The 26,973-nt window shown below is 42.1% G+C and overlaps 1 protein-coding gene across 1 annotated transcript in view; it reads right to left on the minus strand.

Annotated features, from left to right (window-relative positions):
• The window catches only part of Oseg6 (intraflagellar transport protein Oseg6), a 152,642-nt gene extending 133,308 nt beyond the window's left edge, over positions 1-19,334 (minus strand). The window contains exons 1-5 of the mRNA XM_067156768.2: positions 19,235-19,334; positions 18,885-19,039; positions 12,389-12,613; positions 5,237-5,447; positions 2,247-2,359 (exon numbers count right to left, since the gene is read on the minus strand). Coding sequence (XP_067012869.2) covers positions 2,247-2,359; positions 5,237-5,447; positions 12,389-12,613; positions 18,885-19,039; positions 19,235-19,249 — 719 coding nt within the window. The 5' untranslated portion in view covers positions 19,250-19,334. The remainder of the gene's footprint in view (positions 1-2,246; positions 2,360-5,236; positions 5,448-12,388; positions 12,614-18,884; positions 19,040-19,234) is intronic.
• Between the last annotated feature and the right edge of the window lie 7,639 nt (positions 19,335-26,973).

A 26,973-nucleotide genomic window follows, 5' to 3' on the forward strand; every position in this document is an offset into this window, starting at 1 on the left:
CTTCATTGCTACTATTTCGCCTCAGTGTGTGAATTTGAGCTCATCAGTTGGTAAGTAGCACACCTACCAAGACACATGGCGAGTGCATGTAGTAGAGGCCACTGCGCAGGCTACTTAAGAGTCTCAGGCCGTGCCAATGCACTACGAGATACTTGGTCTCTTTTACAAAAATTCATGCCTACTAGGACATCAGATGATGACAACTGAAATCTATATCACTCCTTGGCATATCGTGAAGTTTACGTGTTACCAACATACCTGCCAACTTTACAAAACCAAAAATCAGGAGATTTTGATATGAAAATCATATAAAATCAGGAGATACAATTGGTCAAAACTGCTTATTCTACATGTATTGTGGAATACAGGAGTACTATGGTATATATTATAATACTTATTTTTTAAAAACCCGACTGCTGCTATACAAGGCTACAAGGCTAAAAGTTACACATCTCTACTCGCTCACAGGAAGCATGTGAGTCTCTGATAGGCCCTCTGAAAATAGTATGAACTCATGCTCCACATGTGTGAATTAGTCATGCACTTAGATGCCATTACTTGGCAAACGCATAGATTAATATATTGAATCATGCACCCGCGCAATTATGGGAGGCACAATGCTATCTTCTTTTCAAGTAATAAATTAAAATTTGCCAGAATTGTCTCCAAATGGCTCCTAAAATCTCTAGAAATGTCACTAGTCGCTATCTTTGAAATTATGTCACTAAATTACTAAAACAGACTCCAAATCTAGCGACTAGTCTCTAGAATCAACTAGACTGATGTGAACGAACACAAACATAGCACAGGAGAATGAGAGACTTAAAATCGATATATGCGTCGCGATATATAGGTTTCAATAAACATAGCACATTCGCACGCATTTCTCGTATTAATAAACACCTATATTTCATTTGAAACCGGTCAATGAGCAAAGGACTTCCGGCCACTGGCGTACAATGCTGAAATGGTGGGATTTGAAAACAAATGAAGTTCACAAAAAATAAGCTAAAATCGGGAGGCAGGAAAAACTGTTGAAAATCGGAACTCTCCGACCTAAATTGTGAAAGAATTGATTATTTTCACCATGTTGGTCCGTATTGATATTCAAATCTCTATAGAACACTTTCCAGCCTTGTCAATACTTTACATATTTACATTAAATATAATAAAATATAATAAAATATGCAAAGTATTGACAAGGCAGGAAAGTGTTGTATAGAGATCTAAATTGGGAAAGTCGGCAGGTATGTACCAATGTTGCTTTACACTGTCGAAGGATGGACAATAAAGGTTTCGCCAATGAACCGACTGCAGGCCTTTGAAACGTGGATGTATCACACAATGTTGAAGATTCCATGGGCAGATCATGTCGCCAACGAGGTGGTACCCCATCATATCAGGAAGTCACCCAAAATCTTAATTCTTGCAAAATCAGCTTATTTCAGTCACATTTTTTGAAATGACAACTGATCAAAGAGATGGTAGTGGGAGTGATTATTGTTTTAATAGGAAGTATAACTGGGCAAATATCTTCTGTTAACACTAATCTGAGGGGGGAAAAAATGGAACGGGCCCGACACTTCAAAAAATGAAGGTATCAGTTAAAGAAAGTCCAGGGCTACGAAGGGCGTGAAAACGAAAGATTCCCCAGGCCTCGCAACTTAATACCGTCAGGGTCGGAAAAGAACAAGAGTTGACCAAGGGAGGTCGGATAAGATAGATGAAGGTGAGGAAACTGGCACAAGTACGTGGAAGCAATACCACGACTTAGCTAAGGGCTTCATGGATGCAACTGACATTCGCAAGTTAACAGTCCTTGGGGCCCCTTATAGTTTACCCTTAAAACAGGCAGCGGATACCGTGGATGTAATTCTACCACCCCCACCCACAGGGAGGAACTAATCATAGAAGATAAGGCAGAAGGGAAATATGGGCGCTACGGAGAAGATTATCCCAGGTGCAGAATCTCCAACAGTAGTTAAAATTCCATGATACAGCAAGTCTGATACAGAACACACAAAACAGGAAAACTTACTCCATGATCGTTATCAACCTCCTGTGGAAACACAGCACAAGAAGAAGAGATTCAAAAGAAAACCATGTCTAAAATTATAATTGTCATCGTCTTCTTTCCCATCATGACATGAAAGGCCAACACATGATGCATTCAAGGTCAGTAATTCAATTATTCACCTTGCCTCTTTACTGATTTACCTTTGCACAGAAAAGTAACTGCAACTTACCACTTATAAGCGACAACAGTCCCGTAACGGTGCTGGAAGGCTAACTCTACAGGGTTATCAGGATCCTGGAGGTTATACAGGAACAAAGTTTTCTTCCCAACCAGCATACTCACCTGAAGAAAGATATTATCCTAGTACAATTACATGTTCCATTCTGGAGAACAGCAGGAAAAATACAGGTCAATTACACAAAGTGTTAACAGAATCAGGTAAAAGTAGCATAGTTGGTGGTTAGGAACTTACATCAGATCAAATCCCAGTTGGAATTCAAGAGGGCTTAAAATGCAAGAGACCTTATGTCAATAGATTTACTGGTAAGTTAAAAGCAAAAGAAAGTCATATTTAACCACACTGGGCAATTAATCCTTAAAGAAGATAACAATCAGTCACTGTCGGGCTGAGTGGCTCAGACGGTTGAGGCGTTAGCCTTCTGACCCTAACTTGGCAGGTTCGATCCTGGCTCAGTCTGGTGGTATTTGAAGGTGATTAAATATGACAGCCTTGTGTTGGTAGATTTACTGGCACGTAAAAATATTCCTGTGGGACAAAATTCTGGCACCTTGGTGTTTCCGAAAACCGTAAAAGTAGCTAGTGGGACGTAAAGCCAATAACATTATTATTATAATTAATCAGTCACTCAATGCCCTTTATTACAAAATACAAGTTTTGGGCTATTTAAGGGCTTTGTCAAGTTCTCTCGGTGCCTCTGGATCCGAGAGGGTGGGTTCTAACCTGGCAGATGCAGTCAGATTTTTGAAGATCAGAAAAAGGCCCATCTGTTACTCCATGTCGTATGATGGTGGCGTGTAAAGGTGATTGATTATTCTTGATGTTCTAACATTAAGTCTGAAATTAGGCTTAAATGAGGTGGAACTTCTCTCAAAATATAAAAGTTGAATTGCCAGGTTGGTCTAATTGATGGCTCCGTGTGTTATATGGATAAGTTCCCTCGCCTGTTTGTTCCTGGCCTGGCCGACCAGTGTACGGCCTTGTGTTGGACTTGTCAGCTAAGTATTGGACTATCATCCAGTCTTTTTAACTGAGCATTTACAGGGTCTAAAAGAAAACTACTATTATGATACAAAAGACAATGCAACCAATTTTAAACCTTGAACTCTCATTTTAAATTTATGGACTCTGAAGTTCAAACATTATGTCCTTTTAATAAAAAATATGCTTTTTGATTTGAGTATAAGCAAGTTTACTGAAGTGTATATTTTTAATTGTGGCATTTGACTTGAGTTCTTAGAGTATAACTCAAGAAGTTCAGACATGTTATAACTTATACCAATTTATTACAAATTCAAGTGTATCTTTGCTATATTTTTGCTCTTTGGCTGAAGATGTCTCCTACAGAGAGACAAAACATGTCCCTTTGATGCTGTTCCGAAAAGGAATAAAATTTTTAAGTACTGTAAAGGTGGAATTTACCCTCAAAAAATCCGTAACACTTGATAAGAGACCCATTGTATATGGACTTTGTCTTGAAGATGTGTTTAGCATTAAGAAATAAAATAAAAATAAAACTCAAACTAGATATTCTATTTTGAGAATAGCTATCACGCGATATGTATTCTATGACAAAAATTGTGGCTGTAACCCCCACACAGAACCGTTCAAATATTTTTGAGGTTCCCATCAAAAATGTAGGATTGAAAGCACAAAGAAAGCTCAAACTCTGCATCTGCAGGAAAATACTAATTTGAAGCAGATATAGGTAGGTGCAGACAATACCAGATTCAGTCGAGTCCCCTCCCCAAGGGTGCCAGACCATCTCGGTAATAAACTTGGACTGAACTGGAGAAACAGTGTCATATGTAGGTCTTGGATTTTAGTCAAAAACCTATTTTGTTCCTGAAGAGATAAAAATTTAGTTTTATTTACACGTTTCATGTATTTATAAGGTTAAAAATGGTGGTCCTATAATGCCTAAAAATGCCCAAATTGAAATTACAACCTATGTTTGCCTATATTCCGATTATTTATTCCCTAAATCGATTAAAATTCTTTTTATTCCGAGAAACTAATATATTTGCTGACTCATTTTCAGTATCTTGAACAGTATATTCTTTAAATAGTTTGCAAAGAACATTTTAAAAGTGAGAAGGTGTAAACCATACTCTCGGGAATTCCTTAAGAATCTCCTGCAGTAAATATGCCAGTAGCTTGCATGTCACGAAGTGCGAGATAGTGTCCACTAAACTCCCAGAAACAAAACTCTTCATTTCATTCTGTGAAAACATTTCAGTATTTCTATTTGTTCAGTCCACGCATTACACCAAAAAGGTCGGGTTCCAAGTCGTCTTTAATTAAACAGCGGTTACAGGAGATTCCCCATTTCACATTGGACTGCAAAATTATGTTCTGTGACATTTGCAACAAGGAGGTGAGTGAAAGATGTTTTATATTAATAATAATAATAATAATAATAATAATAATAATAATAATAATAATAATAATAATAATAATGTCATTTGCTTTACGTCTCACCAACTACTTTTACAGTCTTCGGAGACGCCGAGGTGCCGGAATTTAGTCCCGCAGGAGTTCTTTTACGTGCCAGTAAATCTACTGACATGAGGCTGTCGTATTTGAGCACCTTAAATACCACCGGACTGAGCCAGGATCGAACCTGCCAAGTTGGGGTTAGAAGGCCAGTGCCTTAACCGTCTGAGCCACTCAGCCCGGCATGTTTTATATTTCCCCCTAACGAATTATTATCAATTTAACAAAATAAACATGGTATTTTAATTGATAAATGCTAATTAAAAAGCATAAAACTGGAGCTGCCTAAAATATATTTTTAGAACCTACATTTTAAAATATCTGAGAGCCTATTTTAGGCACCTATTAGCACCTGAAAAACCAAGGTCTAGTCATGCGATACAATAATCTGACAGTTTGGGGAACTTGCCTATCCTTTTCTATTTACTGTATACCAAAAAGATATATCTAGACAGAACAATGCATGATCACCATCACAAACTCACCGTATTCTCCCCGCTAGGCCGCTCGTCTAGCTTCATCTGAGAAAACTGGACATCGCTCGGATCAAAACGCACCGAGATGATCCGAAGTGTGTCCCCCTCAATGTTACTGACAGAAACTGTACGATCTTCCGAGCCTAGAGCAAGCAAATTTTCTGTGCTCCAGGCACCACAGCTGATCCGTTTACTATGCTTTCCCAGTATTGGAACTCGTCTGCAGGAGAGAGATTAGAATTACCAACCCTCTTTTATAAATTATACATTCAGCATTGCAAGGCAAACACAACAAGTGAAAGGGAAAAAAAATGTCAAATTTCCCAATGGGAAAACCTGATGATCGTAAATAAGCTCATCGGACAAAAAGTTAGTCGCCCTTGTGCGCACGCACAGATGAATCGTTAAGCCTGTACAGATGGCGCATCGAACGAGTCCCGTGCTCAACAGCACGCACACTGCCTCTACGTGAGAATGAGACAGCAGCGATCAGTGAGACATTGATGTTTCAAGCGGACAGTGTATGTCAACACGGGTAAATGTAAGGATGTGACAGAGTGACAAAATGGAGAAGTCATGCTTGGCCGTGCCCATGGCCATACTGTGCATGAAGTTGCTGGATTTGTTTGTGTTTCGCAGCAGACTGTTGAACGTGTCTACTACATGAGGCTACAAAACAGGACGTCAGAATTGTCGTCAGAAAAAGATCCTGACCGAGAGGAACTGGAGATGTGCTTCACGGCTTGGAAACAAGATCGCTTCCGAACCTGACAGCAATTCCTGCAGTCAGTCAATGAAGGTCGATCCCAACCTGTTAGCAAGAGAACATTGTGACGGGAAATGTATGCAATGAACATTTCGAGTCGGTCACCTCACAAGAGGCCACTGCTCACACAGGCACGTAAAGCTGCGTGTCTTCAATGGGCTAGAAATCATCGAACGTGGACAGTAGCTCACTGGCGGAATGTATTTTGGTCTGGTGAATCACGTTTTTGCCTGTATTCCAATTACGCACGTTGTCGAGTGCACCGACGGCCAAACGAAGCATTTAATCCGGGATGTGTGCCAGGTCAGGTTCAAGCCGGAGGTGGGTCTGTGATATTTTTGATGTGTTTTTCACATCATGGATTGGGTAAGCATCATCATTTAAAGTTAAAAATTTCATAATTGATCCGTATTGAACTGAGAATCACAATATAGGTGGAACATCTCTCTTTTTAGCATCATGGATTGGGCCCACTGACTGAGGTGACCACTAACATGAACCAGCGCGTTTATTTAACGTTGATGATGATCAGGTGTTGCCTTTCAGTCAATATCTGCATGATGAGCATGCTATTGATACCCCAATTTTTCAAGATGACAAGAGCAAAGTTCGTCGAGCTGGGCGCATGTGACTGGTTTTATGAGTACTCCCCCACCCTATTATATCTTGACTGGCCTGCAAAATCACCTGACTTCAAACCCATTGAAAATCAGTGAGACATGTTTGAACAATGGTAAAAAGCCAACATCAGCATCCCCGCAATTTGGTGGAACTGCACGATCAAATCCTCAGCGAGTGGCTCAACCTGGATACGACCTATCTGCCGTAACCTTGTGGACTCACTTCCTAACCGAATCCGGCCGGTTATCAAGTCCAGGGGCAAAGTTACAAGGTATTAAATGATGCTTGTAATGATTTCTCCAAGGGTGACTGATTTTTTTGTCCGGTGAGTTTATATCTTTTATGTTTACAATTCAATTAAAGAAAGAGTTCCACCTATTCAATACACATTTATTATAGTACTAACAGGTTAAAACACCATGGTACCAGTTTTGACTTTTCTTGGAAGTCATTTTCAGCCACAAGTCTTAAAAACTGACATGACAATGACACAATGAGATACAATGAAGAATAATAAAATGTGGTAATGTTTTAAAATTTAAACGTAAATACATTTTCTTAGTTTATAGTTAATGTTAAGATTATACAAGTCTATTTAAAATGTCCTCAAAAATTCTATATTAAAACTTGAAGATAACATATGTAGTTTGCCATAAGAAAATAAAACTGTCTAAGGATGCGTTACATGGTAGCTTATCATATAATGTGAAGCTACTTGTATTCTTGAAGGTGCCAAATACTTAATAGTAGGCTGGGGAACATCTTACTGTGATAAATCGAAGTACATGAGTCCAATCCAAGTATATTTTCAATATGGACCACAATAAAGCACAAAAGGTATCTGTAAGTAAAATAAAAAAGGCAATTATCTATGTGTGCAAGCCGCGGGGAAGCAAATTAAGTGATATGAAACTCATGCCCATTTAATATGTGATCTAGCATGTGTATCCTTATGAAGCACAAACTACAATAACGAGGTTGATGATGGACGTGGATAGAAGGAGATTAGGGGAAGAGAAGTGGGAGAGGTAAGGCGTGGTTACACTATGGCAGAGCTGACAGGTGAGGACAGGTACGAGTACGGAGAGGAAGTTATGTAAATGTATCCTGATGAAAAAGGTCTCTGTTTTAATTTGATTTCCATCTGTCATAAAACGGTAAGTTGTAATCAAATAAGATATTAGATCTCTTGGATATCTCACTGAGATTAAAAATGGGATTGTAATACTGCTCCAAATGTATAGGTAAGGTAAGGGTCATTCTGCCCGAAGGCAGGTCCGAACCTCCGCAGAGGTGTTCCTGAGCCGTAGTTTACGTGCAGTAGGGTGGCCAGTTCCTTTCTGCTCCTCCATTCCCTTACCCCCCACCAACAGCACGTGGCAACCCATCCAACTCGTGACCACGCCCAATGTTGCTTTACTTCGGAGATCTCACGGGATCCGGTGTTTCAACACTGCTACGGCCATTGGCTCCAAATGTATAGGATAATTTTTATTATATTTATATCAAAACTATCTTAATATGAATTTGATATGATGTACAATAAAGTGAAATTAACTATTATAAAAAAAATAGAATGATTACCCAGATATTTTACATTCTGAAACGGCATATTTAATGTAATAGTCAGAGCAGTTAAGGGACATGAAGTTCTCAATGTACATGTTTTAGAGGAGGACCAGGGGCTCTCAACCTGGGAGCATGGGTTGGACATCACGGTTCCTCTAGCTGAGTCTGGCACTACTTCCTCATGTCAGGCTCCTCAATTTCATCTTTCCTATCAAACTTCCCTTGGTCAACTCTTGTTCTCTTCCGACCCCGATGGTATTAGGGTTGCGAGGCCTAGCGAGACTTTTATTCACACGCCCTTTCTGACCTTCCCTTTTATTTGGCCGATACCGGTACCTTCATTCTTTGAAGTGTCGGACCTCTTCCATTTTCTTTCTGATTAGTGTTGATTAGTTGATTAATATGATTAGTGCCATACTACCAGAAACAGGCAACAGTATGCAGATAATAATCAACATATTATCAGAAAATCTAGGCAAATGGAACCTCAAAATTAATGCGAGGATATTAGAACAGGAAAAAAAAAGAAAGACTAGAGGCAACTGAAATGTGGATCTGGAGGAGAATTCAGAGGATAAGTTGGAACTGAAATGAAAAGCAATAAGGAAGTCCTTTGAGATATATGAGGAAAAAAAGTCTGGTAAATGAAATCGAAAAACAGAAAATACAATTTATTGGTCACATCCTGCACCATGAAGAGTTCTTCTGTAACATCACTGAAGGAAGAATTGTAGGGAAAATACAAAGAGGACAACCCAGAGTGTCTTATTTCAAGAACCTGAACTGCGAGACCTACAATGAGTTGAAAAGACTGGCTCAAGACAGACATCCATGGCTGTGGCGATAAGGCTTTTTTGTTTGTTTGCTATTTTGCTTTACGTCGCACGGACACAGATAGGTCTTATGGCGACGATGGGATAGGACAGAACTACGAATGGGAAGGAAGCGGCCATGGCCTTAATTAAGGTACAGCCCCAGCATTTGCCTGGTGTGAAAATGGGAAACCACGGAAAACCATCTTCAGGGCTGCCGACAGTGGGATTCGAACCCACTATCTCCTGGATGCAAGCTCACAGCTGCGCGCTCCTAACCGCATGGCCAACTCACCAGGTGCAACAATGCTCAGCATTTAGAATATGATAATAATGATGATAACAGAGAATGATTACCCAGTTGAACCACCATTACCGCTGCAGCTACCCAAGCCACCACCACCATTTTCCCTGCAGTGCTGTAGCAAGAGTACTTACAGAGGTGTTAGACAGGACTGTGCGGACATGACAAACAGGTGGGAAGACCATTTCCATAATCTTACTGTCCATAAAACACTAACAAACAGACCCTACTTTATAGCAGGGACCATTATCATGCACATAGACTTGTTGATCATCTTTGAACTGATGTTCAATCATCGACAACACACAGCCAGTCAAAATATTCTTCTGCTATTAATGTACTTTGTCGGAATACAGGAAGACTAAGTGCCTTTAATGAGAAGCACCTCCATGTTGTCACCCTTGGGTACTGTAAAATCTGGTATGTATCATTTGCCTGGCATTCACCACATTCCAACCCTCACATCTGTCTATCACAAGGTATAGCGTAATTATCATTCCAGATCACACATCTCCAGTACTTCATGACCACTGGTGGCACTCTATAAGCCACCAAATTAGAAAATAGCTTTCACCAGCAAAATGTGTATTTGTGGGCGGATGCCAGAGCTTTGAGCCCATGGTGCCAGCTCCACAATAATTGGCACAGTTGAATTCACAGGTGATGGTATCACACAATATCATGTGATATTCACATACCACCTTCTTCAATTCTGTCGTATCACTGTAGCTGAGCCTTCTGTATCCACTTCATTATCACATCCTCGACAGCCAACTCGGCCAACTTGAGGAGGGCGGAAATGGCCCAGGCTGGTTACGATCATTCCACGTATGAAGTCGCTAAGCTTCCCTGTTCCACCCATTCTGTAGGTACCTCACAGCACCAAACAACATCGAGCCTTTCACCTCCTTTTATAGCAGCAGTTGTAGTGATATTTGTTAGTACCATATCATAAATAGGCCATTATTACGATGGGGTCGCCACTCCCAAAGACATTTTATACCTACTGCCAGGTGTTATTCTAGGCCACTCCACTGGAGTACAGACGTCTTCTGTAGCCGCTCCTCTGGAGTACAGACGCTACAAGTTTTTCTCTTCCGCCACCGATGCCGTACCGAAGTCCACCTTCGCTGCCACTGATGCCGTTGGCGTCTTCACCCATGCCCTAGACTTGGGCCCTCCACATTTGTGACCCCTGGAGAGAGGGTGTCCCAGTATTTTAAAGCCCGCAGGAACTGGGCTGGCTGTTGGTCCGCAGGTTGTATTGGGTATTTCAACCAGCCCTATTGAATTGTAGGGTCCCCCTATCTGCCACCAGGGGACGCGCCCTCCAGGAGTTAACAGGCTCCCCCAAGGAAACATGGAAAGACAGAGAGAGAAATGAAGATGTTAGGAAGGAAGTTGGGATAAGAAAGCTAAATGAGGGGGTTCAAAAGAATAAACTAAAGTAGTTTGGACATGTGAAGAGGATGGAGGAGAATAGAATTCCGAGACAGATGCTGAAGGAAAAGTGCGAGGGCAAGAGAGCAAGAGGAAGACCTAGAACAATGTGGACTGAATAAGTGAAGAGTGGCATAAGAAGACTAAATTTAGACTGGGACAAGATCGTGGAAGAGGAATGGTGGAAGGAAAAAGGAAGATGGAGAAGTGCCATAAATACCCCGACCCGGCAGAAGCTGGATAAGGGGAAATGATGATGATGAGTTGTAGTGATATCTAGAATCTAGTTTACATGTACAGAGGGGTATCCTCATACTTTTGATCAGATAAGCCAAACCAAACTCCACGGCACTTAACACCCTTGAAAAGGCCTTGGCCTGCCCAGCGACCGCTGCTCAGCCCTAAGGCCTACAGATTACGAGGGGTCGTGTGGTCAGCACGACACATCCTCTCGGCTGTTATTCTGGGCTTTCGAGACTGGGGCCACCATCTCAATGTCAGACCTCAGGTCGAGAGAAAAATCCCTGACCTGGCCGGGAATCGAACCCGGGGCCTACGGACGAGAGGCAGGCATGCTACCCCTACACCACGGGGGCCGGCACTTTTGATCAGACAGCATATCTTTATTCAATGCAAATTTGAACTGTTCATGTGTTACTTCAGTCGTTCAGTTTCAAAAGCAGATAAGTCACAAACACAACATTTTTTAGAAGACATATAAAACACTCTAACTCTACTACACGAAAGAAGTAAAAAATTGAAACTCTGGCAAGATTTTTGCACAAGATAAGTGCATACATACCTCAAGTATAAACAATCATTAGTTTATAGTTTTGTAAATAATTGGGAATTTAATTTGGATATATCTAGTTTAGAAGCAAGCTGCAAAGATGTATCCTGTTTTGAAACTATATATTGGGTTGATGCATAAGTCTGTGCGGTATTCTTTTGGGTTGGCAACAATGCGGCGTGAAGGGATTGCTTATCATTATTCCATTGTTTTAACGGAGTTTGGAGCTCGTGTATTGTGAAACACTAGTGATTTTGAACGAAAAGTCTCTATTACCTGAAATTTCTTCATGTAATTTTTTCGATTTCTCAAAGCAAAAGTTTCCTACCTAGAAGAAAAAAATATTCTGTAATTAGAATTTTGTTTGACATTAACTGTGCACAGTACATCTTCCCGGCCGACCTCGGTATGTTTACATAGCGGCTTACCTGTTCATCACCGGTGTGTTGACCATGGGCAGTTGACTAGGCGTAACTGTTCTTCAATTGTAAATGTTTTCACAGCAAGAACTGCTGTTGAAAACTATGTGACAGGTAAAAAAAAAAAAAAAAAAGGTGTTAACGGAGATTTTTATATTGCTCTGCTGTATGTATTCTGTTTTCGAGTTGCTATAATAAGTGTTGTACTGTAATTAAAATGATTATGTACTTTGAATTTGTTTTTATATGGTTAAATAACAATAGATAAATGATTCAATTATGTGCTATACATGCTCAAAAAGAGAAATTCTCCATAGCTCAAAATTTCGATAACTCGAAATAAAATGTATCTCCCTAGATGATTTGAGATATCGGGATTCGACTGTATTTAAATGTGCAACATTTAAAGAAGATAAACGATATATTGATTCACAACTTACTTGGCAGTGTTGTGGTTGTATATAGCCAAATTCCCTCGAGCTGTGCCAACGGCTAGATGAGGACCAGATTTGGCCCATATTATGCAACTCATAGGGTCTCTCAATCCGGTATCTATCTGACTTTTCTTTCCCGTATTGGCATCCCAAAGTGTAAGATGGGGAGAACTGGCAGCAATAATAGCCAACATATCTCCATCTGAGTCCCATCCGAAACCAGTACACACACTGAAAGAAATAAGCAGTACATTAGTAATCTCTTTAATAAGCACTCCATATTGTGCAATCAACAAATCAATTGATCGATAAACTAATCAATCAATAAATACATAAATAAATCCATCAATACTGGTCTGCCTTTAGGGCAGTCAACCAGGTGGCAGATTCCCTATCAATTGTTTATCTATGGGTAGTCTTCTCTTAAAAGATTTCAAAGAAGTTGGAAACTATGCTGGAATTTAAAAGATCTCTGGTGACACATTTGGTGTGTATCCTAAAAGATTAATTATAGATTCAGCAATGGGTTGCCTAATAAGAGTTCTGGTTATTCTTTCATCTGGTAGAGTTAAACAATATGTTGAAATTGACATCAAGTAATCTAAATGGCAACAAAACAATTATTGTTTTTGTTTTTATATTGTTTCAGACTCCTAAGACCTGCCTCTGTGGATCAGTTGGTAGAGTGTCGGCCTCCGGATCCCAAGATAGCGGGTTCAAACCCGGCAGAGGTAGACGGATTTTTGAAGGGCGGAAAAAAGTCCATTAGACACTCCATGTCGTACGATGTCGGCATGTAAAAGATCTCTGGTGACACATTTGGTGTTTACCCGACAAAATTCATTAAATCTCAGCCATAGACGCCCAAGAGAGTTTCGGTTTACTCGGTCTGCCATCTAGTGGGCCTAGAGTAAAACGGAACGTCGAAATTGACGAGCAGACAACCAGATGGCGTCAAATTGAAATGTCTGCATACGGTACCTGAGGCCATACGATTTTTATTAATATTATTATTATTATTATTATTATTATTATTAGACTCCTAAGACCATGATTAACACTCCTCAGCCTTTCTAGCTTCCCAGTATCCCTTTTTCTCAGTTGAGACGCAATACTTCACTGTTCAGACCACTTTGTGCCGTGTCGTCTTCTCGCCCTATCCAGAAGATCCTCTGTCTCGTCTACCCAAGCCTGCAAATTACTTCTCTCTTGAACAAGTGTCTCAGAGGTACTGGCCAGATCCTCTTTCAATGTAGTTGCCCATGGAGCAGTACACTTCCAAGTTATGAGAAGATCAAGAATTCTGCGAGATATTCTCGTGTTAGACATTTGAAATAGATGGCCGTAAAACATAAGATGGCACTTCCTCATAACAAGCGAAAGCTTTTCAAATTCATAATACAGTTCAGGATTTGACCTCAGGGGCGATATTCACGCTTAAAAATGTTGATGTAAGACAAGGATCCGCCATAGGAATTTCCTCCTTTCCATTTGTATTTTCTCTATCTCAACGTGATGAGCTGGGGCCAAGCACTCAGCGGTATGTAAGGTACGGTGAGCAGCTATCCTGTTTATAACCAAATTGTCTCTTTTTTTTTTAACTGTTATTCCATAGCTCCTGTCAAACCCTAACGGGATGCTAAATCGTCCCACTTTGTCCCTTTTTTTAAGTAATTAATAATGAGTGAATAATAACTAATATATCAATGTTAGGGGTGCGCCGCTGTGAGCTTGCATCCGGGAGATAGTGGGTTTGAACCCTACTGTCGGCAGCCCTGAAAATGGTTTTCCTTGGTTTCCCATTTTCACACCAGGCAAAAGCTGGAGCTGTACCTTAATTAAGGCCACAGCTTCCCACTCCTAGGCCTTTCCTACCCCTTCGTCGCCAAAAAAAAAATCAATGTTTATAATACACATAGCCTAAATCCTACATTTTGGAAGATGTAATTTCTGAAACACTGTTAAAATATTTAAAATAATGCCAAAACTCAACCATACATTTCAGTTTTATAATTCAAGTGGGAAATAACTTGTACAAATATGCAATATTCTGATCAGGTACCATACTGTTGAATTTTAATCACGTGTCACATTTTGTCCCTGTTTTGAGCGAAGAAAAAGTTGACATGACTTATTTTCTTTAAATTTGCTGCTTCGACAATCCAATCTCCTCCGTACCTCTTGCTCTGTCTGTCCCCAGATGGCAACATTGTTGCAGTAAGACCAAATACATTCATATTCATAGCATCTGCTGCTTTAGTTTCTTTAATAATGATATCCAGGAGTGTGATGAAGAGTAGTCAGGAGAGAGGAATGCCTCTTACTCCTTTCTTTGTTCAAAACCATTCTAATATATTACTGGTTTTACATTCTACTAACTACTTCTAGGGTTATCGGAGACACCAAGGTGCTGGTAAATGTACTGACAGAGAGCTGATGTATTTAAACACTTCCAAATACCACCAGACTGAGCCAGGATAGAAACTGCCAAGTAGGGCTCAGAAAGCCAGCACCTTAGCCATCTGATCGGTCACAGCAGCGATTATTGGCTGGTGGGGGGTCGCCCCCACTTTATGGAGGAAAAATAAAATGTTTATTCCATTTTAGCCACTTAAAATTGGAATTGCTTTTTAAAGAAAAGCAATTATACAGACCCTGTTGTCTATTACTTAATTCTTTCCTTTAATTTCTTTATACCCTTAGCGATCCTGTGTTATGCATCCCTGCACATTTACTACAATTCTGAAGGATAATGGTCCCTCTCCCTAAACCGGGGTAATATAACGAGATGTGTGTTTATGGGCTAGAAGACAGCAGGAATCGTGAGTGCCACTATTAATTCATAATACGTACCTCGAATGAACCCATAAAACGAGTACAGATACGACAAACACGTACTTTAAAACAGAAGGTGGATGCACAGACCGGGAGCATGCTACTGTATAGGCTGGGAAGTGGGCGCCGTAGGTCAAATGTCGCAATAGCTCACATGGCAAGCGGGCGGGGAGATATGTGATACTGGACAGTGCTCGAGGTAGGAGATTTGAATCCCACGTAAGAATTATTTTTAAACAGTCAGTTGCCTGGGATGTGGTAAGGTTGCATACTCGATAGCTTCCAAGGACTAATTTGTTTATTTGACCCTGTAAAAGACCGTATGTATCGTTACATTGGGTATGGTGCTGTGTTGGACGAGGATGAGGAGATGATGGTCTGTGGCCAGTTAGCTATGTCGTACATGTTTCAAGCTTCATAGACCACAGGTAGGGCAAAGTATGCCCCACTGGAACGATAACAACATGCGATGGCAGGTAAGTATGTAGCTGCGCAAACTCCCCTCCTTCGAAGCAATTCACAACACAAAGTTTATTCACTGCCTCGAGACACATTCCAGCGACGAGTATGTGGATATGTTACTTATCTATGGAGAAGCTATACAGAATGCATATCAGGCACAACGCCTGTACCAAGAACGCTATCCGGATAGACGATGGGCATGACATTTCAGAGTGTGGAAAGACACCTGCGGGATACTGCATCCCTGGGAAGGACACGACCTATTCGAGATCATCCCGAGACGTCTGCTGACAATGAAGAGGTCATGTTTGACGCTATGCGGCGTAACCTTCATACTAGCACACGGGCCACTGTACAGGAGATGAACATCAGCCGAGCGTATGTTATGCAAACATTGCATACCCACTGGTTTCACCCGTACCATCTGCACTTACACCAGGAGTTCCATGGTCATGATGATTCCCATGCCATTCTGTCAATAGATTCTACAGCATGGGGACACTTATCTGCTTTTCTAGCAACTCTCTTATTTACAGACGAAGCACAATTCCACAACAATGGAACCGTTAATCATCATAATATGCATTACTGGAGTGTGGATAATCCCCACTGGGTGCGAAAGACAGCTTTTCAGTTAGAGTGGTGCGTGAATATATGATGAGGAATCATGGGTGATCACCTCATCGGTCCCCATTTCTTTGAGGGCCATCTGACTAACCAACGCTATCTGCGGTTTCTCCAAGATGAACTACAACCGTTTTTAGAACAGGTGCCACTCCTTGACCGCTGCAGTATGTGGTTTCAACATGACAGAGCTCCACAGAATGAGGCGGTGGGTGTCCGGAACCATCTCCATGCGACGTAACCTGATCACCGACGCATGCCAATCCTTTTCACCAGAGACGTTGGAACGGGCCAGACGGTCCTTACAACATCACGCGCAGCTCTGTATTGACCACGGGGGTGCTGCGTTAAACAAGGTGGATAAATGAAATCCTGTCACATGTTTCCTAGCCTCTATCAACCCAACTTCATACCAATGGCCATTTTCAGGGCCAAATAAACAAATCAGTCTGTGAAAAATACCAATATTAAGTATACAACCTGGCTTGAAAAAAATACTTGCATGGGACGTGAACCTTCTAACCCTCCAGCACTGTCCACTATCACATATCTCCCCGCCCACCTGCCATGAGCTACTGCAACACTTGACCTATTGCACCACCTTCCCAGCCTACAGTACCGTGCTCCTGGGCTGTGCACCTACCACCTGTTTTAACGTACGTGTTCTGGGTATCTGTACTCGTTTTACGAGTTCATTCGAGGTACCTATAATGAATTAATTGTGGCGCTCACGATTCCTGCTGTCTTCTAGCCCATAAACACACATCTTGCTATATTACCCCGGTTTAGGGAGAGGGACTGATGTCTTTCAGAACTGTAGTAAATGTGAAGGGATGCATAAAACTGGATCGCAAGGGGCTGGTGGACCACCCGGTATATTAGAAAAATATACTTAGCGTATATACATACAAAATATCATTCAACGCAGCTAACCAATTCATCAGTCTGGCACCGCGGTGTAGGGGGCAACGCATCCGCCTGTCACCCGGCGTCCCCGGGTTTGATTCCCGACCGGGTCAGGGGTTTTTAATTGTAAATGATTAATATCTCTGGTTGGGGACTGGGTGTTCGTGTCGTCCTTAATGTTCCTTTCTTCACATTCAACACTCTACACTTCCGCAATCCAATTACATACAGGTTCATATCATATGGTGCAAGTAGGGGCAGAAGATCTCTATAGGTTGACACGCCGAACAAATAGCATTTTAAAAAAATTATTTGTACAGCACCACAGCAAGTAGTGGAGACCAGTGTAGCAACATGTAGAAATGCAATTAGTATCTGATGGCACAAAACCTTAGTTGTGCACCCCCGTGTAAAACCTATTACAGGTATTACAGCAGTTAAGTTGGTAAACTGTCAACCTTCACCTCTCTGCCAAAATTTACTCAGACAGTATAAAAAAACCTAACATCTAATAGCTTTTATTTTTTCAGTTTTGTTGTCTCCCCCCACCCCACTATATTTCCCAGACCCTCAGTACTGTACATTTGTTGTCTATACATTTTGTGCCCCCCACCCCACTTCTAATTCCCAATCACTGCTACTGTCTGAGCCAATCAGCCTGGCCAAAACCATCCTGCCGGGCTGAGTGGCTCAGACGGTTAAGGCGCTGGCCTTCTAACCCCAACTTGGCAGGTTCGATCCTGGCTCAGTCCGGTGGTATTTGTAGGTGCTCAAATACGACAGCCCCATGTCGGTAGATTTACTGGCACGTAAAAGAACTCCTGCGGGACTAAATTCCGGCACCTCGGCGTCTCCGAAGACCTTAAAAAGTAGTTAGTGGGACATAAAGCAAATAACATTATTATTATTATTATTATTATTAAAACCATTCTGATCTGCCATTTTCCACATGCACTCCTCATTAACCTCCATTATTCCAAATCCACTTGTTGTGATCCCTCAATGAGCTTGTCTTTCCTCCCAAGTCATGAAGACTTTATATTCACTCAAAAGCTTGTTCAAGTGATATCTTCAGTCGTGATGTAAGAAGTGTATAAGAAAAGAACGAAGAAAATAACCCACATAAACATGAAGGATGGAACAGGTGAAAAGAAGAAAGGTTTCACAGGTGTATGTTTCTATCTTCACTCTTAACTCCCTATCTTGTATTTATATTCCTAAAAATAAAAGAGAGAAGACAAACACTTAGGAAATTAAATTAATTGAAATTCAATAGTTTCAAAATATAGTAGAAATTTGCTGGATATTTCATATACTATCCTGAACATTTGGTTAATTTTCTTTCACTATTTTCCTTTATATTTCAATTATTCTCTACTTTTATGTTCTTCCTAACTGACAATTTAATATTATACAGCTTCAAATCAGTCCCTTCTTTAAAACAGGGAGGAAGATCTTATATTCTCTTTCGGATATGGTGGCAGTGGTGATTATTGCCTTAACGGGAAGTACAAGATAATACTGATCAGAAATGAAAAATGAGGAAGCCCGATTTTTTGAAGAATGATATCATTAAAAGAATGTACAAGAATACGAACTAAATAAAATGTAACCCAACATTCTATAGTGTTCAGTATTCGCAATAAAGATACTAGTATATAAATAGGGAACTCACCCTTGCAATCTGATCCGTTCAACCTTCTTGCCATGACGGTTGTAAATCGCAACAAACTGATCAATTCCAGTGGTGGCGAGGTATGTGCCACTTCCTCGCTGCCAGCTTATGTATACATCTCCGTTTCCATGTGGACATTCCAATTTAAAAACACACTAGAAAAAACATTAAACATTTTCTCAATGCTTATCAACCAAATAGAAATCAACATGGCAACTTATGCCTTGAAGAACGAATAATAATAATATCAAATATCCCATCAAAGTGCTAAATAATCGTCCGTCATTTCGAAAGATAACTCATTCAAATTAAGAATACGTGCACGTAATGTAAATTAGACTACAACTAACCTTTTCACTTCCCATTCTAAGTCTTCAAAGTAACTTTAGTTCCAGTTGTTTGAATTATGTTAAAATGTTGAATTCATTATTGTTATAAGCATTATTCTTATGAAATGGAAACAATAAAAGGAATTAAATAAGACATTCTCCGTCACACAATATATAAACAAATATTTTGTTGTCATAGGTTAGCCAACTGTCAGACATGAAAAATATTTCCATTGGCACCTAATTGGCACCAAAAATCAGACCCAGAGCCATCTACAGTTAAAGCATATGGTAAGCTTGGCAACGCTGTATCTATCTGTCAAGCTAGGAAAGGGGGAGAATCCGATTTTGAATGACTTCAACCATATTCACTACATTTAGACCAAAACGATGATTATGATAAATCCACACTCTTCGTAAAATGGTACTAACAAACATACACATCAGTAAATGCATTCATTGAAGTTAGAAATACACATTTTACATGAATAAAAATAAAACACTTTAAGAGCAGTACCGGGTACTCACTAGCTCAATTATTTTAGAGCGTTGATAACTTCCTCCACTTAGTGTTTTTATCCTTACTGCAGACATAACTCGTGTTCTTCATCTGGTTTCAGCACTTATTTAACACGACATTGGAAAATGTAGACAATAAACAATTTATCGCACCATTATTGTCACACCCACACTGACGGCGTTCAAACCAGAACTGTTGATTGTCATCTCTTCCTAAAGCAGGTCAGGATAGAGAGAACAGAAATTCTTTATAATTTTCACAATCCAGGTAGTCTTCGTATACCACTGTTCTGTAGACACACACAACACAATGTGATGGCACCACAAACCCACCTCTGTAGTTCTTCAAAATAGGGATCATGTTTCATTACCCAGCAGGAGACCTAAACAAGCGTCACAGCTTATCCTTCTGGATATTGTCCTTAGTGAAGGAGAGGACAACCACCTGCTAAACACCGTTAAGTTTAAGCTTTCTTCACACCCATTCTGCACTTTTTACTTATCACCCCACGTTTCTCACACAACCTCATTTTTCCATTACAGATTAGAGCTTCATTGACGGTTTCCGCTAGATCACTTACAGCTTACTATTCATCTGTCTTCTGCCTAACACAGCTTCTCAATTTTATATCGCGGTCCTTCCGACCCTTTATAATAAGGCAAGACACCAGCCAACATTATGAAACAATAAACAAGAAAGGGACCGCTAGATTTAGAAGATTTTGAGAATGCTGTTATTTCTAAAGCTTTAAATTTCATTGGTGTTTTTTCCTTGTCACAGGCTTTTCGCCTGCACGTCACATCAGGCTTGGTTTCTCAAAATGTTTGCTCCCGCTCCCTTCCTGACCAATTTAATGTGATGGGTTTCTACAAGGATGATTTTCGACAGTGATTTCAACCTGTCTGTTATTGTTACCAAACAACATTTTGTAAACTATGAGGTCCACAACCTCACCATGTGCTACTATTGTTCATTTCCGTCTGCACCATTTGTTTTTTCATTCCTTTGTTTTCTTAGATTAACACAGTTTTTAGTTTCAATTATTATTTTAAATTAACACCTTTTCACTGAATTTTGCCGCAGTGAGTTGTTTTTGCTCTGCATATTGATGTAAATATTGTATATTTATGATAATTTTGTTTCCGTCTAGGCTCTCTTTTGTTTATTTTTTCATTTGCTCCTTCATTATGTTTTTTAGCATTTTTTCAACTTACATTATGTAAATTATTTCAAATCTCCCTTCATTTTTCACTGAAGATGGCTCAAACGAGCCGAAACATGTTTGAATTTGTTTACTCCGTCTAATGACGGCATATTTATTGTATTGAATTAGGAGGATACTTTCATTTTTCACCTTTGTAAAGTGAAAATAATATTCCTCGTCAGTCCTACCACCCCTCGAAACCTCCTATACCCCCCACAGCTCTCCGTTTATTGCAACTAGCTCAGGACTACTTTACTGCATATACTCGAACCAATCACCCTACTACGCTTAAACAACACCGCCGAGCTTTACGCCACGCGCGCTCCTATATTAAAGCTATTAAACGTAAAATGTGGATGGACAAGTGTACTGAGCTAGCTGATTATCACGACCCTCGACGTTTTTGGACGACTTTTCGACAACTAACTAAAACTACCAACCCTCTTCCTCGCTACCCTATTACACATCACCCCAATCATCCACAAACTGACCATGACAAGGCTAATCTTTTCGCTGACTATTATCAAACTATGTTTTCCCCCTTTCACGCTCCTAATTTCCATCATAACGAATCCACCATCATTGCTTACTCTGATCCTAACATCCCTGAATTTCAACCTTCATTCCTTCATTTTTCTAATGTTGATTATACTCATCCATTAAATGCTCCCATTACACCCAATTATATCCAGCTTTTCCTGAAACATCGGAAAAACGCCTCCCCTGGCTCAGATACAATCTCATATCGTCATATTCAAGAAGCCCCTCCTATTCTTTTTGATCTTCTTAGCATTAATTACACCTACATTTTCTATACTGGCGCGTACCCCGATCATTGGGGTAACGCCAATCTTCTCTTATTCCTAAAACCCCATAAACTCCCATCTGGCATTCGGTCTTAACGCCCAATCTCCTTACTCCCTGTCCTCAGCAAGATCCTAGAAGGGATTCTGAGTAGGAGACTCTCCTCCTATCTCGACTCTCTAGGTCTTATTCCATCCTCTCAAGCCGGTTTTCGTTCCCATCATTCCACTCAAGATCACCTCTTTCACATCTCTCCTTCTCTCAATGCCAATCTTCGCCCCCGTAAAACTGCCGCTTTAGTTTGATTCGATGTGAATAAGGCTTTTGATTCAGTCTGGCATGCTGGGTTGCTTTTTAAGTTACACCATCTTCCCATTCCTATCACTATCATTCGATTTATTTTCAACTATCTTCAACATCGATCAGCACAGATCCTCATCCGTGGTATCCGTTCCTATTCCTTTCGTATGACTGCGGGCATAGCCCAAGGTTCCCCCTTTCAACACTTTTATATATTTTATATACTTATGATATCCCACATCCCGACCCCCCTTTAAGACTCTATCAATATGCCGATGATCTGGCTATCCTTGCACCTACACCTACTACTGTTACTCTTACCCGTTATTTACAGACCTACCTCTCCCTTCTTGAATCCTGGTTCGACGCCTGGCATATTGCTGTTAATCCCACCAAGACCCAATTTATTGTGTTTCGGAAAAAATTCCGCCTCACTAAACCCCGTCACCGACTTCTTTTAACGTTGTATAATACTCCACTAACAGAAACTAATACCATAATCTACCTTGGTATTCAATTCCAGAACAACCTTCATTGGAAACATCATTTAACACAAGTCTACAAACGTGCCCTTCAACGCTTCCGAGCCCTACGTATTCTTACTGGTAAAACGTGGGGACTCCGTCCTTCCCAAATCCTCACAGGTTATAAATCTTTTATCCGACCTGTCGTAACATCCAGTTCATTGACCTGGCTCACAGCTGACAGACAACAATACGTGACCTTGCTTAAACTTCACAGACATGCTATGCGTCTTGCATACCATTCCCCTTTGACACCCCTTCTGCTGACTTCCAACCTTTTTATTCCTTCCCCACAATCCTTACTCAAATCCATGATCTTCGTCTCAAATACTTACAATCTGCCCTACCATCAATTATTCTGCGATTAAAGAAGCCCTCAACCTTTCTCCTCTTGCCACCGCTATCCTTAATAATGACCGCTCTCCTGCTCTCTCTTACCTTTTCCACACCCATACCACGTAACTTCCCCCTCTGTCCCACTGCCTATTTATTCTCACTTTTCTTTTACTGGATATTATGATGCTCCTCGCTGCAGTGGTACCGGCCTCCAATATCTGTGTCTGAGTGCTTTACGACACTACTAGTGTCATCTCTATCCGTGTTCATTTTCCATCATTCTGTGTTTTTCGCGTCCTCGTTGTTTCACTAGTGTTCGTTCATTTTCTTCTGCTTCCATCATAGTGTTTTTCGTATCGTACGTCAAGCTGAACTGAAGACATTTCTCTCTCAGTACGATGTGTTGTGTGTTTATATTTTGTGTACCAACCGAAATCAATGAAAAATAGGCTGACATGGAAGAAATCACATACTATTTCCTTGTTATATACTTGTGTATGTTTTACATTTTCTCTGTTTCAATCTGTATTTGACTATGTTTTGTTTTCAGTATGTACGAGACATACTTCAATGTATGTGTTCCAAAATTCTACTTTTATGTACTCACTCACCGGCCAAAGAGCTACATGTTTAGCTGGTGGCCCGCCTGCCACTTACCGGGCAGGAATGAAATAACTATTTGAATAAAGATTAAAGAATAAGGGGGCTGAGAGCTCTGGTTTCCCTGGGAAAACGCTCGTCTTTCATCAACATCTCTATATAGGAGGACTTAACTTCCAAGATATCCCCATACATTTGATTGGCCAGGGTGACGCTACAACTATAACTCCGCACCTCGCCGAGCCAATTCAGCATAACGGCTGGCACCAAGTTGGAAGTCGGCCCCCCAAACGACAATGTATACCTGCCTTATTCCCGGTGTTGATCCCGCCCTTTCTGAAAAGACATTCTCACCGATCTTCGCACAGCCGGCGTCCCAGCACATGATGTTCTACGGCTCTTGGATGACTCCACTTCCTTACCGTCAACGCAGATTCTGGTCTATCTACGCAGCGAGGCCGAAATGCTAAGCCTCCAAGCCGTCGGCGCGACTCTACACCACAGATTCTACGAAGTGGTACATATTACTTCGTACATCCTCGATCAGCTCTTCGCACACCCATCTTCTCTTCCAACAGTCAAAGAATCTCAGCCGCCATCGCCTTCCCTCTCCACTTACCCCACAACTACTTCGACCACCACCACGACTATTACCACGTCCGCCTATACCTCATCCCGTATTCCCGTTACTACTACCACAACTCACCCTTCGTCCATCATGTCATCATCCCTCATAATTTCCTCGACTTCCGCACAACTTAGTCCCCAGCAACTCCCTACCACCTCCTTGGATTCGACCGCCGCAGCACCGCCATCGCCATCACCATCTTCACAAGAAAACACCGTAACAGCCGCCGTCACACCTTCATCGCCCCAGCAGCCTCCACCGTCATTCCATGCCATGTCAAGTTGTGTCCTCCGTGGCATCGAACCTGCCATCTCCGAAAAGGACATATTACGCGAACTTCAAGCAGCAGGCGTCCCCGCCCGTCACGCGTTTCGAATTCACAACGCCCACGGACACCGGCGCCCGTATCTACAGTCATCACTACAGAGTGGAGCCTTCTCGTTCTCCACCCCCAACTGTTCGCTCTCAACGCAACACTTCCTACCGTCGCCCCTCTCGCAAGCTTCTCTCCCCCTCCCTCCCATTGCTGTTTAAACATCACACCCTCCTTCTACGCAGCCATCTGCCGAGGGACATACCGTCACTTCTCCGGAGAACGTGGTACGCCTACCTCAGCACTCACCACCATCTATCTACAGCTGCGTCATCCGAGTGATCGATCCCAGCATATCGCCTGCCGTTCTTGCCCATGACCTTCGCCAGGCAGACATCCCTGTACAGCGCGCCTTCCGCATCTATAACTCAGACGGACCTACCTTCCTGGTGCGGAATCAACTACCCACTTCCGACGCCGTCCAGCGCCTCATCGCTTCCGGAATTCACATCTATGGTCGCCATCATCGTGTGGAACCTACGCATTCTCCCCCACAAACCCTGCACCGTCCTAACACACCTCGCCGCCGTCCCCGGCCTGACCCTCCTCCTATTTCACCTCGTCCACATTATCGATCACCTACTGTCCCACCCCTGCCACCCCACTCCACCCACACTCCACCAACCCCTGATCTACTCCGCCTCCTTCTTACTTCCCTTACCAACTTCTCCTCATTCTACAATACCTTCGCCTTACACCTTTTCCCTGGCCCACTCTCATAAATCATTAGGCTATATCTCTGCTCTGTATCATTCATATTGCATCTCTGTATTTTAATTTAATGGAAACAATAAAAAACCCATCATAATACTAAATCCCCCTTAGCCACGAGGCCTTTCCTTTTCTATCCAGCATTCTTCACATCGCCTTTCCCCAACTCCCAATTTCCACACATCTCCTCCTTCTCGCCCAAGTTCTCGGCCAGAGGGAGGGAGTAAACCTTCAGGTGGCCCGCCCCACCCCTTCAGGGTGGGGAATGAATACTTTTCGCACGCACAGGAGGGCTCGGGGATCCTTCGCCGTCAGACTGTTTTCAACACTTCAAGCAGCCACGGAGGTTTATTACCGCTTGAAAATTGTGGACTAGCCAGGTGGACGAAAGCAAATCAGTGAGGTCTCACTTCGGGACGTGCTTCATCGCGCTGCAGGTGCATCAGATTGTATTCCAGTGTCGAACCACATTCTCCGGCCTTCTTTCCATCTCTCTCGGGACTTGCGTTAACAACCATGTACCCATACTCGCCATATTTCCTGCCAGTACCACGGCTACTACAAGCACCACAACTACCTCCATTGCCACCTTCGGACAATTCGCCGCAGACACCGCCGCCGTTGCTTTTCACACTGCACTAATGTCCAGCCATGAAGCCCGCTTTCTACCTGGGACATCCCTACACCTCCCGAACACCATCTACGAGAGTGGTCACTCGACCAGCCCACGGAGAGGAACGAGCACCACGTCGCAGGGCAGTGGATTCAGCACCAGCGCCAGCACAGCATTTGCCCACAGCAGACGATATATCTCCTCCTATGGATACCGGAGTACAGTACCCTCCACAATCTACCATTGCTTCCACCCCCACTACCACCACCAGCTCCCATATTCCTCCATTTCCGGCACTAGACGACCCATTACCCACCTCCGTTTTCTCCAGCCAACCCCCTCTGGAACGCATGCATTTCTCCTCTCCAATCCTTCCTCAGAACTTCAGTCACCCCAAGCCATTTTCTCCACGCTTCTCAACTATAACCTGCGCCGAGAAGACGTCGCCGATATCCTGAAGGCATCAAAAGGAATAATCATCAAAATCAATGGAGACACTACAGCTAATCAACTCGCCAATCAAATCGGAGCAACCCCCTTCGGATCAAACGCCTCTCTTCAACCCCTCCCACCACCACCCATGCAACCCCCAATTCATCCACCTTGTTATAATCAGCTAAGCTGTGTCATCCGTGGTGTGGATCCTTCACTCGCAGAGGACACGATTGTCGCCGAGCTCAATGCGGAGGGAATACCAGCTCTGAGGGACTTCCGCATCAGGAATGCGGCGGGGCCAACATTCATGGTGCCGATCATCCTACCAGCATCTGCCGACGTGGACAGACTACTTGCCAGTGGTGTCTCAATCCATCGTCATCATCACAAAGTCGAGCCGTCCCGCGCTCCACCTCCACAGTCTCTGAGATGTGAAAAATGCCTTTGTTATAATCAACACCCAACTACACAGTGCAAAACAAATCATCCCATCTGCGGGCATTGCACCCAACACCACTTCACCAACAAGTGCCACAACACACTCAAATCCCCCGGTGTCACACCTGCGGTGGAAACCAAGCATTTTATTCTCGCCGATGTCGAGGCCGTCCCGCACCTCTCCCAAATCACCCTGAATTAATAGCCCCCGTTCGCACTATCGACCCACCAACCACGCCAACTCGTTCACTATTTCCCCATCCTACAATTGAAG

Source organism: Anabrus simplex, chromosome 12 (assembly GCF_040414725.1).
Source record: "Anabrus simplex isolate iqAnaSimp1 chromosome 12, ASM4041472v1, whole genome shotgun sequence".
NCBI lineage: Eukaryota > Metazoa > Arthropoda > Insecta > Orthoptera > Tettigoniidae > Anabrus > Anabrus simplex.